Below are 15,888 nucleotides of genomic sequence, written 5' to 3'. Positions count from 1 at the left end.
AGACATTAACGTACTTTGGCTTCCCATTTGTTCCACTGTGTAGGATAACTTATTTACGCATTACATCATTAATAATTACCAATATTAAAATGCTGAAATGCAAGTTGTATACTTATTATTTTACTAATTTGCGTTTTGGTTCCGTTCAAATTTGCTGTTATAGCATGTATAGATTCCTTGATTTTCATAACTTATCTAGTTTCAGTGTTAAATACTAGTCAGGAAAGAGCTAAATATTTTGCCTTCCAGCAGAGCCAACAATTAAGCATCAGACGTATACGTGATACATTAATCATATATATATGTAATATCAGTAATGGACTCCTAGACTTTTTCTCCTTTTATAGCCGACTATGCAGTATGGGCTGTGCTCATTGTTGAAGGCCGTACGGTGACCTACATGTATAGTTGTTAATTTCTGTGGCATATGGTCTCTTAACAAGAGTTTTCTCATTGGCAATCACACCACATCTTTTTTTTAAACGGACTCGTTTAGCATTTGTTATATTCTCAACGGTTGAGAAAAACTCCATGGATGACAAGTCAACTGGGGTTTTGAGTTGAAAATTTTGATTGTGTATGTTTATAAGGGTTTGAATAGGATTTATATAGAAGAAGAGAGAATATATATGGACAAAAAGTGCACAACAAAGGGCCAAAAAAGTAAATAAAATAGACACCAAGAAAACAAAGAATATAGAATAATGGGGGAAAATATGAAGACTACAGAAAAAATTACTTACAACTATAAGACAATATCCAAGACCCTCGTATGTGTTCAAATACAATCTGTATACACTATAGTTTATATCTTGCTATAAAGTTCCGTTCTCAATGTTATTTGCTCGAGCATGACTGTCTGATTCTATTTAATTTTTAAATTGATGTCCAGTGGCAAACATTTCTAGAGTCGTGTCATTCAGGAAGTAAATACAAGAAAAAATGAATCTGTTCATGCGCGGGTTGGTTAAAAATAGAGCTCCCTACATATATCTTGTTTAAAAAAATATTTATTTTACTCAGCTATCTTCAAGGCACTATCTTCTTCTGTTACATGAAATTGTGATACTGTGAAATTGACTGATTAGATTTTATTTTAGCCATGATTGCCAAAGTTTGAAGTAGTAGAGACCATTTCCGTGACCTGAGTTTGTTGCACTCTGTTGGTAAAATCCAGTAGTTTTTTTTTAGCCTACTGAGATTTTAATTACTTATTTTCGAATGATGGAACCATATCAAAATAATAAATTGAACACGGGTTTGACAGTCAGTAAACTGTCACACAAGAAATAGATTGAATGTTGCATGTACACTAGTCCAATTTGTAATGTTGTCTTTACGTCCTTCCACATTCTTTTTTTTTTTCAAAATCCGGGATCCGCTTTCGAATATATTATTATGGGAGTCTGTCAATGGAGCTAGAGATACATTTAACGACCTTGACTGGCTACACAACCCTTGCACGGTAGATAAATACATCATACACAGATACACTGGCTGGTTAAAGGGACAATAAACCAGAAGTGTAAATTGTCCCAGGTATTTTAAGTATATTGTGTGTAATGTGTCAACAGCCACGTGTTAGTGAATTCACAGTCGCTTGAATTTTAGTGATATATGTATGAAAAAAAAATAAAAAAAATACTGTTATATTATATATAATATATATGATTTTTTTTTTTCAAATACTGTTATATGTATAATATATATATATTATACATATAATATATATATATTATACATATAACTATGTATAAAATATATATATTATACATATAACAGTATTTTTTAAATTTTTTTTTCATACATATATATCACTTAAATTCAAGCGACTGTGGTGAATTCAAAGATAATCAAAATAATCTAATTCACGTGGTAATCTACCATACAGCTACGCATCATCGCACATCGCAAACAACTAGCTTTGCATTGTAAGATATTTAATTATACCCCCGCTTTGAAAAAAGGGGGGTATACTGTTTTACCTCTGTCCGTCAGTCCGTCAGTCCATCCGTCCGTCAGTCAGTCTGTCAGTCAGTCCGTCCGTCCCATGAATATTTTTCGTCACATTTTTTGTCAGGAACTACACTACCAGGATTTCTGAAATTTGGTTTCAGGCTTGATATAAGTCAGCTACACTTGGAACTTGATGCGTTTTCAGATTCATCACTCAACAACTTTCTGTTTACCGAACACTTGTTTGATTTTACACATGATAGCCAAGTTGAAAAAATTTCGTCACATTTTTCTCAGGAACTACAATACAAGGATTTCTGAAATTTGGTTTAAGGGTTAATATAAGCCAGCTATACCGTGGTAACCAAGGTCTGTCGTTTTTAACTGTTTATATGGGAATTGGTGAAAAAGTCATAGTTCAAAGTCATAAATGAGCGTAAATAAGTGTTCCGTGAAAATTGTTTTCGAAAATCTAATTTGTTCATAATTCTTTTATGTAATAAACTTATTTAAATAAGTTTGTACCTTCCCTTGTCTGATCACCAGCATGGCTAAAGGTATTACTCCCAAATGTATTGTGAGGTGACACGTTCAGGTATTCAAGCGATTTCCTGTCGGACTTGCAAGTTCATGCATCGCTTCACTTCTAAGGGTATTGATCAGTGTATACGACCGATAACTTGTAACTTTCCATTTTGAACTATCAGGTGTATAGTATAAATCTCTGTCTTGCGTGTCCGATATACTAGTCATTACTAAGCGCATAAGCTTGTTTATAAATTACATTTCTGTTGTAAAGAATATTATTTATAAAAATCTAAATAATTCCAAAAAAAAAGATTTGATAAGATAAAAATCTTTTTTCACATTTTTTCCAAGGGTAAATTTGGGGAAATGTAAGTACTCGTTCTCAAAAGTGAAGGACAGTTTGAAACATACAAGAAATATTGATTTAACAAACAATACGCAGTTATCGACCATTCTTTTATACGCCTTGATAGAAAGTTACGGAACTATAGATAGTTGCAATTCAAAATTATATACATTTTTACATTGAACATAAGAAAGACACACACATTTTGTTTATTTGGGTTAAAAGTTTTGTAAATAAACTAGTCCTCGTATGACAACAGTATGTTATCATGGGATGTCGATGGACGAAGAAGAAGAAGAGAACTTATTTGAATTAAATACAGGTCGATATTTAACTTGCTTTGGGTTCATCGAAGTTATGGACATAGTAAAATCACAGATTTCTATTTCAACATTATTGTTCTCGAACAAAGGAAGGAGTTGTCATCACAATTGTTGGCTATAATGTATAATGATGTGAACATGGTTCTGAAAGTACATTATGCAAAATTTCCTGCTCCGACATGCATGTTATATATGCCACTGGACAAACACTAATTATCCCCAAGGGATTGGAATATTTTGCTGGAAAACTATTGAGTATCAAAGTTTCAAATTAATTTCGGGATTTATTTTCCTTCTTGGTATTCAATATTCAATAACAGAAAAAAAGAATAAACTGCTTGTCCGCTAAATAGGGATATTCTTGTTATAGTTATATTAAAAAAAAAGGGATATATGACATTAAATTGGTTCTGTCTTTTTTTTTTAAACATCGTTAAAAAGATGCGTGTCTAAGGTGAACGACACAAGAACCCTGTAATACTAGTACGAGAGCATATAAACATTCCTTCTCAATAATATGGTTGTATTGGAAATCTTTTCATACAGATTGACAACTCATGGTCCGATATGCATGTAATATTTGCCACATGACGCCCATAGTTCTTTCTACCATCATCATCTTATTCTTTGATATTGCTGTAAACATCGATGGTTCACACCCAAACAAAATGGGAGTAATGTACCTTCTGATATAGCTTCTCCGTGTTATTCACTTGTGAAACTTAATATATAGACGAAATTTCGGTATTGAAATGAATCTACATCTCACAAACAGGATTTTTAAATAACGATTTTGAGCAATCGTTGTAGGTTCATGAATATTCATATGGTGCTTTTCTTTAGCGCCAGTTGGAAAAAACGTATCTTTAAATAAAGTTTACATTATTAAACATATTCCTCAGAAATTAGTTATCATAAAACCATACGAGTTATGATAAACCTTGATAAAACACAGTTCTGTTATCGTAAAACATAAAAGAATGCACTATGTAAACTGGAGTAAAATTATGAGAGTTCTAAGCACTGTACATATACTATAGTAAAGTTGTAAGTCTGTTCTGTCACAAAACTTGTAAGCGATGGTCCATGCAGTTATATTCATGTCTGGAAATGTCCTTGGCTGTTTATCCAAAAGATATAGTCTGGTTTTTTTCTGTTTCCCATCGTTTTTTTGAGAAATGCATTTAAGAGTGAATCGTTAACTGGGTAAAGACCAGTGGCAAATATCTCTCTGTTCGTTCTGTCGATTTGGGAAGATATTTTCTAATTCATTTGAAAATATCTATATGTGTTTGCAATGTTCAATGCTTGGACTTTGAAAAGGCACTAATAAAGCTAACTAAATATTATTAAGAGGTAATACAACAAATTTAATTTTTCAAACAAATAATTCTGTAAACATCGCGTGTGAGGGTTTACACGGAGTTAAAAGAAAAGACAACAGGGCAAATCTGATGAAAATAAAATCCCGAAAATTCGTAGTAACAGGAAATTAAACAGTAATTGAAACCCCCTCCTCAAACAAATGTACCTCATGACCTGTATTATGCTGAGGTACAATTTTTTTGGTGAAAAAATATAGAATGCTGGAAGTGTTTCGATGTGCTATTGGAAAATCCTTTGAAAAAAATGGGTAGGGTTCACCAGGCCACGGCTTAGGTAGCACTTCACAGAAAATATAGTTACAATTGAGCCACAGAATGTTGAATAACCTTCCAACCCTGGCCTTCTAATACGTTAGGCCAACTGTTAGTGTCATACATGCAAAACTACAGACCTATCTACGGAGTGCTACCATACTCACATGCTCCCGATACTAGTATGTTGAAGAAGTAATGAATTAAATTAATAGAACCAGAGCCGGATTTAGTGGGGAATGGCGTTGATGAGAGTTTTTAATAGTCTTGATTTGATTGATTGATATACATGGAAGTTTTTAACGACACGGACTCAATGACTGGCTATACAACACATAGAAGCTTTTGACGACATTGACTGCCTAAACAGCCCTTTGAGTTTCTCAGTCGGCTATAAAGGGGGAATGACACGGTGTCCGCCCCCTTTTGTTGAAAAATAAATATTGATTATATAGGGAATCACTTGAGAATGACTGGAGCTGGTCCTCTCATGACATTATCAGTTAGTCTCCCCTCTCCTTATATATAAAAAAAATCTGGATCTGCCACTGAGAACAAGTTTAATAAATTTAAAAAAAGAATGTGTCACTAGTATACACGGATGCCCAATCCGCACTATCATTTTCTATGTTTAACAGACCAAGGACTTTCTTTAATTAGTATAGAAAGTCCCTGAGTGGACTGAGGAAATGAGGTAATTCTAATTTGGCATTAAATTTAGAAAGATCATATCATTGTGAACATGTGTACTAAGTTTGAAATTGATTGGATATCAACTTCATCAAACACTACCTCGACCAAAAACTTCAACCTGAAGCGGGACAGACGGACGAACAAAAAAACGAACAGACAGACCAGAAACAATGCTGAGAATGGAACATCCAAAGTATATATTTTTAATCTTTATTGCAAAATTACACCCATAAGGGTCAAGCAATATAAACAAACATTGTAATATAAGGTAATCTTATACACTCCCACTCCTGAAACACAAACAAAATTAAAAGTCATCTGATTGCAATCTTATAACTGTTAATACTGATGAAGTCGCTTTATCATTGATTTATAAGATACAAGTTGTGACCTTCGAAATTGTTTTATATTATTTTATTTGTATATTTTCCTATAGACTTTTAAGGTACCTCCGTTGTCCTTAAAAAAAATCCCTTCCATAATATCCAAAACTTCATCGTTGATTTGAAAAAAAAATGATTTTAGATTTTCGATTATCAATTGAAATGAACCTACTAGAGCCTCAACTTTCAAGCGCACAATCATTACACATCACTTTAACCCTGAGTTGACATTCCACAATCGGTCAGTAACATCACCTGTGTTTATAGTTACAGGGTATTTCCCGCCGTTGGACAATCCCGTGCAGTCGACACAATTGATTTTTAACATTCTCTATTATGAGCGAGGTCAAGTTTAAGATCAAGTTAATTACATATATTTTTAACGTTAATTATTTAATTATTAAAAAAAAACGTATCATCATTTCTTTTTTTTTTTTTTTTTTTTGCTAGTATAGTAAATAAATCTCAATCCCGGGATGTAGATACACTTAACATTCAACCTGGAAGTGCCTTCTTATAAATGGAGAAACTGTCTTTCACATTAAAATTTAAAAGAATATTATCGCTCAGGCATATTTTAAATTTTGTAATAAGATGATTGATTGTTGGTTGTTTAACTTCCAGTGGCAAATATTCCATAAATGTAAGGACGAACTTAGTTTTAAGATCGAACTCTCAAAAGATAATTGAAAAACAGTAATGATGACAGAAGAACTTTGATACGTGTGAAATAACCATCCAATCTAAGACTTTTAAATATAACTTATTTATATTTCAAAAAGTAACAGATTAGTTTACAAGACGTGCATTGACGTACTTTCATATCTTTAAAATGGAACTTCTTTGTCTAAAAGACAACCCACGAGTTGTCGAAATCCAGTTGCATGCATACTATATACATACATATGCATATTATGCATCGACGATCGTTGTATTACGTAACATACTGCTATACCAATTGACCCCTGATATCAACTAAGGTTAGAACTTCCTCCAGGCCGTTCATTTTATTTTTGTTCCAATAAACGGTTCTTGAATCAATTATAATTTCTGAAGTATTTACGATGAAAGTATTATTCTCAAATCGTCTTACACAATGATAAAATTGTATTTATACCACAATTGAAAAGTAATTTAATAAAACAAATGACAGATGAACTGATTAATTATAAAGATGAATGTATGTCCATATGCTCATATGCTCATATATATATACACATTCGGACTAAAATTCGCAACTTGTTATAATCTCATCGTAGCATATTGTTAATTTTGCTAATATATGCCTTCAACCCCAAGAGGTATAAATGTGCATTTCATTCTGAAAGATTAATAGATCAGCAGGTGATCAAGACCGTTTTATAAATTCCTATTTGCCAATGAAGTTTAAATGATCTGCGTCCTCAGAAATACACATGTATTTTTCCATCATAAAAGTAAACCTTTAACCCCGAGAAATATATAATCTGTTTCTCTCTAAATTTACAGAAACATTATGTGATAAATTTTTGAAAATTCCTTATATCTCAATCGATTAATGATACTAGTAGTTCTGTAAACTTCTACATATATCACAATCTGTACCTCAATACAACCGTCCCTCACACTTAACGGATTATACAACGATCAATTAATGATTGAACGTCGCTCACGCATAACGGATTATACAACCGACCTTTTAATAACCGTCGCTCACGCATCACTGGTTCTATCAATGACTCAATACACACCCGTTTTATCGGACAAACGGATAATTCCCTGAGACACGGAAAATCTCCGGAGAACCGCAAAATATTCTGTAAAACGGAAAATTTACGATGAACCTCTATTTATTATCCGTTCCGCGCAGATTGGCAAAAAAACACCGAATTTTTTACAAAAATCACGGTGATTTTCCAAATAGGTCTGCCAGTGAAAGCAAGCAGAGAAATATGTACACTTAATTCAGTGTGTGATTTCATAAATTAAAAACACAAATATTAAAATCCAGACTATAAATAGACATGCTAATTCAACTGATTTGTAATGTTGTCAGTGTGATCTTTTATTTCAATTACCAAGTTGTTGACCATCTTATTACTAGACCAATCAAACAAAACAATTATTCAGCAACAATGATCTATTCATTGGTTTCAAGAAGTTATATGATTTCAAGAATGTTTTTCTTAAATTACACATGCTTTCTATAGAAATCTACATCTATTTTAAAACAATTTATTCAAACATATTTCAGAAAATAGTATTAGATCGTCAGTTCACATTTTTACATACTGCAGTTAAATGCAAAATCTTAAAATACTGTCTGACATGATCTATTTACTGTGACTTGGGAATAGAAAATAGAAAAAAAAATTCCAGATTTGCAAATGCAACAACCACTACACTGAGCTCTAGTCTGCACTAGCAAAGGAGTATGAAAAGTATGGGATGTTAGGTTGTTTATTTAATATGATCACCTTTGATAACACCATACATTTGTACAAACATATCATTTAATCATTTTCTTTCCACAGGTTAGTGTATACTTACAGAACTGGTCCCATGTACAGAGTTATGTGAACAAAGCAGAGAGCACCCCAGAAATGACAGAGGTTAGTATGTAATAGTAAATAATATGCAAAGAAAGAAAGAAAAAAGCTGTTAGTCACTTGATGACATGTCTAGTAATTATAATAATTTGTGAAGATGTAGAACCATTGTACACTATCAGATCTATTCTATATAAGTGTTTGATTTATTTTTTGCAAACAACTGTTTTTTTCTGAGTTCTGCATTTTATCTACAATGAAATTATGAAGTGTCAAATTCTTTGCCTCCTGTAACTACCTATTTAATGAATAAGTCATCAAAAAAAATTCTTTTATTTTTTCCAGCATGCACATGCTAAAGATGGTGGACAATCAGTGTTAACAAAATTAAAGTGTGCTGCAGGACTAGCAGATCTGGCTACAAAGAAATACAAATCAGCAGCCAAATATTTCCTTCAAGCGAACTTTGATTATTGTGATTTCCCCGAGTTATTATCACCTAGTAGTGTAGCCACTTATGGTGCATTGTGCGCGTTAGCATCTTTTGATAGGTCAGAATTACAGAAAAATGTTATATCTAGTGGGTATGTATTGTATAGAATAACAGATTTATGCTTCTGCCGTAGGCAATGAAGGCATTAAGTAATATCCTGGATTGTCTGTCCTTCTTTCCATCCATTCTATATTCATTTCAGCCCTCTTAAGTTTTTCTTATCCAAATTTAATTAAACTAAAACACAACGCTGAGAACCAAAACTTGCAGACAGAGTTCAAATTTAGGCAGTGAGTTATTTGCTGTTCTGGAGTTATGTCCCTTTTATACTTTTACACAATGCTTAGAACAACAACACACAGACACAGTTTGAATTTAGGCAGTGAGTCATTTACATTTGATTTTTTATTTAATATTGTGACTTAATGATTGTAATGGTAATAAAATATACAATGTGTTGTCATAGGTAAATAATGTAACTTTGCCTAAAGAGTACAAAACAAAACAAAAATCAAAGTTTCTTTTAGACCCAAAAATAGTAGTTTAATGTTGAAAATAATATATTATCAATATTTCTTTTATTTCAGGTCATTTAAATTGTTCTTAGAATTAGAGCCACAACTTAGAGATATTATACACAAATTTTATGAATCTAGTTATGCACAGTGTTTACGACTTTTAACAGAAATAAAGGTAAGAAAATATGATGTCAGAATGTATTTAAGGTGGTACCTAACACTACAGGGAGATAACTCTGTAAAGTCAGCTAAACGTTTTAATTAAAATGTGTTGTAAAGGGAATATTAAGCTTCTCAATGATCAAAATTGGTGTTTGTCAAACTGCTATATAACCAGTGTAATTTTTCTGACAAAACGGTTAGTTCAAAATTTTCAAAATTTTTATATTTTTGCTAAAGGGTCAAAGTAAATACATTGTCAAATTTTATGAAAATTAAACGAGCCAAATTAATTTTAGTGAAAGTGTTGGGTACCACCTGAAATGAATAATGAGATGCATCATGCATGCTAATTAGTTTAATTCAATCTTTGTGGTCTTGATAAATATAAAATGAAGATACAGTATGATTGCCAATGAGACAACTTTTCACAAGAAACTAAATAACACAGAAATTAGGAACTATAGGTCACCATACAGCCTACAACAGTGTGAGGTATGTTCACCTCTATAATGTAAGGTATTGGTTAATACATTTCTAAGTCAATGCTTTGATATGAAATTGATATTTTTACTCTGCTGATATACACATCAGTATATTAAAGAAAGAGCAAAGATTTGTTGACTGGAAGTTAAAATAATAGGGTGACTTCCAAATTAGCAAATAAAAAATTGTACTTAGTGAACCATATCTTGTATAAAGCTAGATAAATTATTTCTCAAGTTATCATTTTGAAAATGCATGAAATAATTACTGATGTTAGTGAAGATTTGTCTATCATTACTGTTCTGTCATAATTGCTGTTCAAACTATTGATTTAAAAAAAAAAATGCTTATGTACGATTAATGTTAAAAGTATTGCAAGTTTTATTTAGACAGTTGCATTTAATACCAAAATTACATACAAATGTAAACAGTTTATTTATCATACAGATAGTGTTAGTGTTGAATATCAAAGAGGGTGATCCAATGTTACTGATATATTTCCTACATAGTTCTTCAATTCTTGGCTTTGAAATTCTTAAACATAGTTTTAAAAGCAGATTATTGAAGGATGTCATAAAGATAATATACTAGATTTTGTTTGTTTGTTTGCAGGATACTTTACTACTAGATATGTACCTAGCATCACATGTGAATACACTTTATACACAGATACGAAACAGAGCTTTATGTCAGGTAGGATATGACTATACATTCTTTCATGATTGTAAGACGTGACATAACTATAAATTCTGATTGTAAGACGTGACATGACTATACGTTCTGTCATGATTGTAAGACGTGATATAATAACATGAAATAACACATTAAAATAGAATCTTCCATCATAGATCCTTAATTGCAAAAGTTACATTTATTATTTGAAACATATTGCATGCATATGTAAAGGTAACTAGTGTGAATATATATATATATATATCTGGTAAACTGGCCAAGTAGTTTAATTTGTTTCTCTATTGGTTAAAAGAAATATACAGTTTAAGATGGTGAATTTGATATCTCCTGTTTTGAACCTCAATAATTGTAAAGGAAGAAAATAGAAAGATATTTGGTATATACAATCGAAAAGTTATTCCAAATAATTAACCTTGACCACTCCCCATCCCACCCACCCCAAATTACAACAACAAAAGCACACTAGATTGATTGCATTAATAAATGTAAGCTTACATCTCATGGAGAGTATTATGAACTGAATGTCAATGATTATAAGAATTAAATAGAAAATCTTTTCCAACACAAAACATCACAACAAAATATATAACAAAGACAAACACAAGGGTTAGAGCATCTAGAAGGATCACGAAGCAATAGACCAATAGATTAATCAAAATGATCAAAATTTAGAGAAACATTTAAAAGTAAATACTGAACACAGTATTGATCAACATATTATGTTCAGTTGAATTGTGTATTAACTGCTAATTGTCAGGTTTTTATTCAAATGAATAAAGATGTTTATTGAGTATCTTTTACTTTTAGTATTTTAGTCCTTATTTATCGGCTGACATGAGGAAGATGGCGGAGGCATTCAATACAACTATAACTGATTTAGAAGATGAATTGATGCAATTAATATTAGATGGTCAGATAAATGCTAGGATAGATTCACATAATAAAGTAAGTCTAAGTTGGGATGATAAGTTAATCTTGAGATTCATATAAAACTTATTCTTCAGACAATTAAAAACTTTGAACACTTGAAACAATTAAAATTTGACGGAAAAGAGATATTTAGGTGAAAAGTGTGAGTGTTTTGTTTATATTATTGAAGAAATCACATATTTCCGTTGCCATGGAGGAAATGTACATCGTCTTAACCTTTGAAAGTCATCAATGAACTTATGAATAGGCAATAGAAACGTTATATTTTCTCATGATGCTGGATAAGCAAATGAAATTAGTGCAATTTTCATATCACACTCTGTAAGATATATTTTCTTGTAATAGATAAATAACAGGTCACAACAATAACAGTTTATAATATGAAATCTATGACTTATTCACATACTTTCACAAGACTCACTCTTGCTTGGGGCATTTTAAATCGCATAATAAAAGAGTTATTTTCTTAATTTGAAAAATGATATGTCTGTAGTATATGTTATTGTATGTTATACATGAATTAAATCTAGGGAAGTGTCAGTGATTATGTTGAGAGTCTAAAGGTATATTTTTGTGTAAAAAATAATTTTAGTTAAATAAATTCTGTGTTAATTATTGATTTGTCACCAATTTCAGATTCTATATGCCAAAGATACTGATCAGCGAAGTAGCACATTCGAAAAATCTTTAGCTATGGGTAAAGAATATCAACGAAGAACAAAGGTATACAATCTTGTAGTTAAGGCAAAGCAATAGTGTATGATTGGCGTTGTCTATATTCCTATAAAATTAAGTTGGTTGGGGAAGATTTATTGAATTGGTTGAAGTCAAATTAAGTTTTAGCATCTTAAATCTAAAGTCTCTTTTACAAGCAAACACCTCTTATGTAGAAAAAAAGTTCCTGCATTGCAATAAAGTAAATATTCCAAATATATTTTAATATTTACCTTCACATTGTTAGGTCATATTGATAAAAAAAGTAGGAGTGGGGTAAATGAGAACCAACAAGGAGAAAATATATTATATATAACATCTGTGAGTGAATTATGTAAAACTTAATATTTTTTTTGAAAATTGCTGGTGGAACCTGTCTAATCCAAAACTAAAGGACCAGCAAATTGTGTCTGATTGCACATGGTGTTAGAATACTCAGGTTTCACTTTTGAACAACACAACTTTTTCCTGCAGAAATATTGACATAGTATGATACTGCTTGTTATAAAATCCTTTTTTAAAACATCCAACACTGTTGCAACCTCGATTCCACTCTTCTCACAAATTTATTTTTGTGATAATTTTGTAGTTTTATAGTAGTACTCAAATTTAACTGTCCAAGGTAAAGCTTAAATCTGTTCGTCCATTTTAGTGAAGGCGAACCAGAGTCATTTTCCTAAAATATCTTGACTGGATCCTCAATGCTATTCAACTTTGAACTTGTTTGGCTTTATATATATTTTGATATGAGCGTCACTGATAAGTCTTATGTAGACGAAACGTGGGTCTGGCGAGTTATTTCACATGTGAGATTATCGGAATTTATTACAATGGGAAATTCATATAAATCACTATCATCTATATAATAATAAATTATAATCCTTGTACCTTTGATAACTATTTACATAAGGTGTTGTAGCCATGTTGTATCATATTTGAATGATTTTGATTAAGAAACTGAAAATAACTTGCATTTAAAAAAAGTATTTTTTATTAACTTACCTTGCTACTGTTAACGAGTCTTTAAATTTTTATGTACAAAATCATTTCAATTTGTTTGATGGTTCAGTGATCATTATTCTCATTAACACTTGATAATTAATTATCTAAATTTATTGATTAGCACAGACCAAAGGGTCAGATTAGACTGAATTAATTAGGTATAACTTGTAACATCAGGAATAAAAAACAGTGTCGGATTGCAGAAGTGACAGGTTTCAGAATACACAAGGATTTTTCAACAAAGATTACTATAGAAATCAATCGGGATCGGATTAAGCAAGTTGCACTGTAAATGATTTAGTGTGTAAATTTTATTATATTTTCCTGCTACTTTTACCTTCATTTTATTACCAGTGATTTGTGTTGAGGACAATATATCACTTAAATAAATAGATATCCAGTGCTCTTGATACACTGCATTATGTTTTTATTTTTTTTCAGGCTTTGATTTTACGATCAGCTATTCTGAAAAACCAGGTACATGTAAAAGTGAGTACAAATATAGTCATATAGTTAGCAAGATGAGAGAAATGGTCGAAAGCAAATATAGTTTAACTGATTACATTTTGTTTTTAATAATAATATCAAATGTAAATAAAAGGTATGGGTTATATGTCAAGGAAACAGCAACATAAACAACTAAAAGATACTAGACAACTCAGGAGTTTTCATTAATCAACTTGTGAAAATTTAGTCATCACCAAAATCTACTATTCCTAAGACCAATATTCTAACAATCTTCTTGCATGTATAAACAATTATTTGCAAACACTAGTACCAAATAAAATTTTACTAGGCTGGGGCATCAGACTAGTGGCTTAGGTGCAGACTAAATAAAAATTATAAAGATGTGCCATTAAGGTGGCATCAACACAAAAAAGTTAAGGACCGAAAACAATTGTTAGTTATTTTACATCTTCATATTTCTATGCTAAGAACCTGTACTACGGTGCCTCTCATGTTTTATTTATGTGCCATTCTTATATTATGTGTACTGAAGTAACATAACAAGCTTGATAGGGCAAGGTTTACAGAAATGGTAATGTGAAAAGAATTTATGGCATTATTTTGGCTTTGTATGAGAATTTTTTTTATTGTTGATTATGGAAGACTAACATCTTAGACTAATAAATTAATTGTCGCATTTGTAACGTTAAACTCTTATGGTATGTGTAGAAAACAAGGGTTATATCAGATGTAGATTTATTCTTTATAATTAGATATCAACAACTTTACAGAATTTGTTATAATTCAGAGTCCGCCCAGAGATGGAGGCCAAGGTGGAGAAATGTCAATAGCACCGGGTTCAGCATCCTCGGCAAGGAATTGAGAAATGTGTCAAATAAATGTTTCTGTGATAAACATTGGACTCAGGACCATGTGATTGCTACAGTGCTACCACCGTAAAGGGGGATAATTAAGTGCTAGCTTTAGCTTCCGAGAGATTCCGTGATGAGTGATCATTAAAACATGTTACTGATTTCACATGTTGTCATTGTATGGTTAATGAATCATGTTCTGTACTCAGAAAATCCTAATAAATTCTTAATTTTATGTAGTGCCATTTATTTTAGCATCAATTTAAGGTATCTTCATGAAATTGTCAAATTTGTACCCCATTTTATATTAGAAACACACCAGGAACGATAGTCTATATTTCATTTACTGACCATACCTAGAAACCTTTTTATAACTTAAGTGAAATTTACTCCAAGAATATTGTAGATTTAAGTTTGTTTTAGTCTATTGAACTTTATTTGTCACAAAATATTTTACAAAACTGAATGTGCAGTTTTGTTTTTACAAAACTGAATGTGCAGTTTTGTATTAAGCATTTCAGGAAAAAAAGAATGGACCATTACAATCTCACAGATGAATAGCTAAAATTCTAGCCCAATTAAGAAATAACATTTTCCTTGAAAAAAATATTTCTCAATTTTGTGTTTTAAATTATTCTATTCATTTCCAGCATAGAAACAGATAAATATGAATTCCACATGCATCAGTTTAAAAAAAAAATCTGAATGAATGAGAATGTAGGAAAATAATGTAATGTACTTTTTGCAACTGAACCAGATAAAGGTTTTTAGATATTCACAGTAATTGAGACATTTAATAAATCTAAATAATTGTTGTAATGCAACACTCCTTCTGCTATTGCAAGTTTATATTCTGTTCTAGTACTTTTCCATTTATATATAACATCTTATGAGTATGTCATAATTCTGTGGAAAACAATCAGATTTTTCACAGACTATTTGCTTTAGGCATGTCATGTTAGCTATGTACTTTACAAGAAAATCAGTAAAAACAAATGAGAAATTAACCTTTGACGAATAAAAAAATTTCAACAAGATTATTTATCTGATATTCCAGTTTTAGACATTGCTTCAGGCAGAAGGATGGTTGTATTGTAGAATGCCAGATTTGGAAACTTTCAAGTTCCAATTATTTTAGTTATGAATTTTATCTCTTATGTATGTCAATCTTATACAAGAC

The 15,888-nt window shown here is 31.1% G+C and overlaps 2 protein-coding genes across 5 annotated transcripts in view; one reads left to right on the top strand and one right to left on the bottom strand.

The window, feature by feature from the left end:
- LOC139489636 (COP9 signalosome complex subunit 1-like) overlaps positions 1 to 14,943 on the top strand; it is a 29,780-nt gene extending 14,837 nt beyond the window's left edge. For 2 of the 4 annotated variants that reach the window (XM_071276264.1, XM_071276263.1), the window contains exons 6-13: positions 8,380 to 8,457; positions 8,740 to 8,978; positions 9,475 to 9,580; positions 10,663 to 10,743; positions 11,551 to 11,688; positions 12,310 to 12,396; positions 13,831 to 13,878; positions 14,645 to 14,943. In XM_071276264.1, coding sequence (XP_071132365.1) covers positions 8,380 to 8,457; positions 8,740 to 8,978; positions 9,475 to 9,580; positions 10,663 to 10,743; positions 11,551 to 11,688; positions 12,310 to 12,396; positions 13,831 to 13,878; positions 14,645 to 14,719 — 852 coding nt within the window. In that variant the 3' untranslated portion in view covers positions 14,720 to 14,943. Of the gene's footprint in view, positions 1 to 8,379; positions 8,458 to 8,739; positions 8,979 to 9,474; positions 9,581 to 10,662; positions 10,744 to 11,550; positions 11,689 to 12,309; positions 12,397 to 13,830; positions 13,879 to 14,627 lie in introns of all 4 variants that reach the window. The other 2 variants (XM_071276266.1, XM_071276265.1) reach the window with 1 other exon arrangement.
- Positions 1 to 15,888, bottom strand: part of LOC139489648 (leucine-rich melanocyte differentiation-associated protein-like) — a 511,226-nt gene that overhangs the window by 356,971 nt on the left and 138,367 nt on the right. The window lies entirely within an intron of this gene.

Source organism: Mytilus edulis, chromosome 9 (genome assembly GCF_963676685.1).
Source record: "Mytilus edulis chromosome 9, xbMytEdul2.2, whole genome shotgun sequence".
NCBI lineage: Eukaryota > Metazoa > Mollusca > Bivalvia > Mytilida > Mytilidae > Mytilus > Mytilus edulis.
The sequence above is the reverse complement of the archived record's forward strand: the minus strand, read 5'-3'. Positions and strand labels throughout refer to the sequence as shown.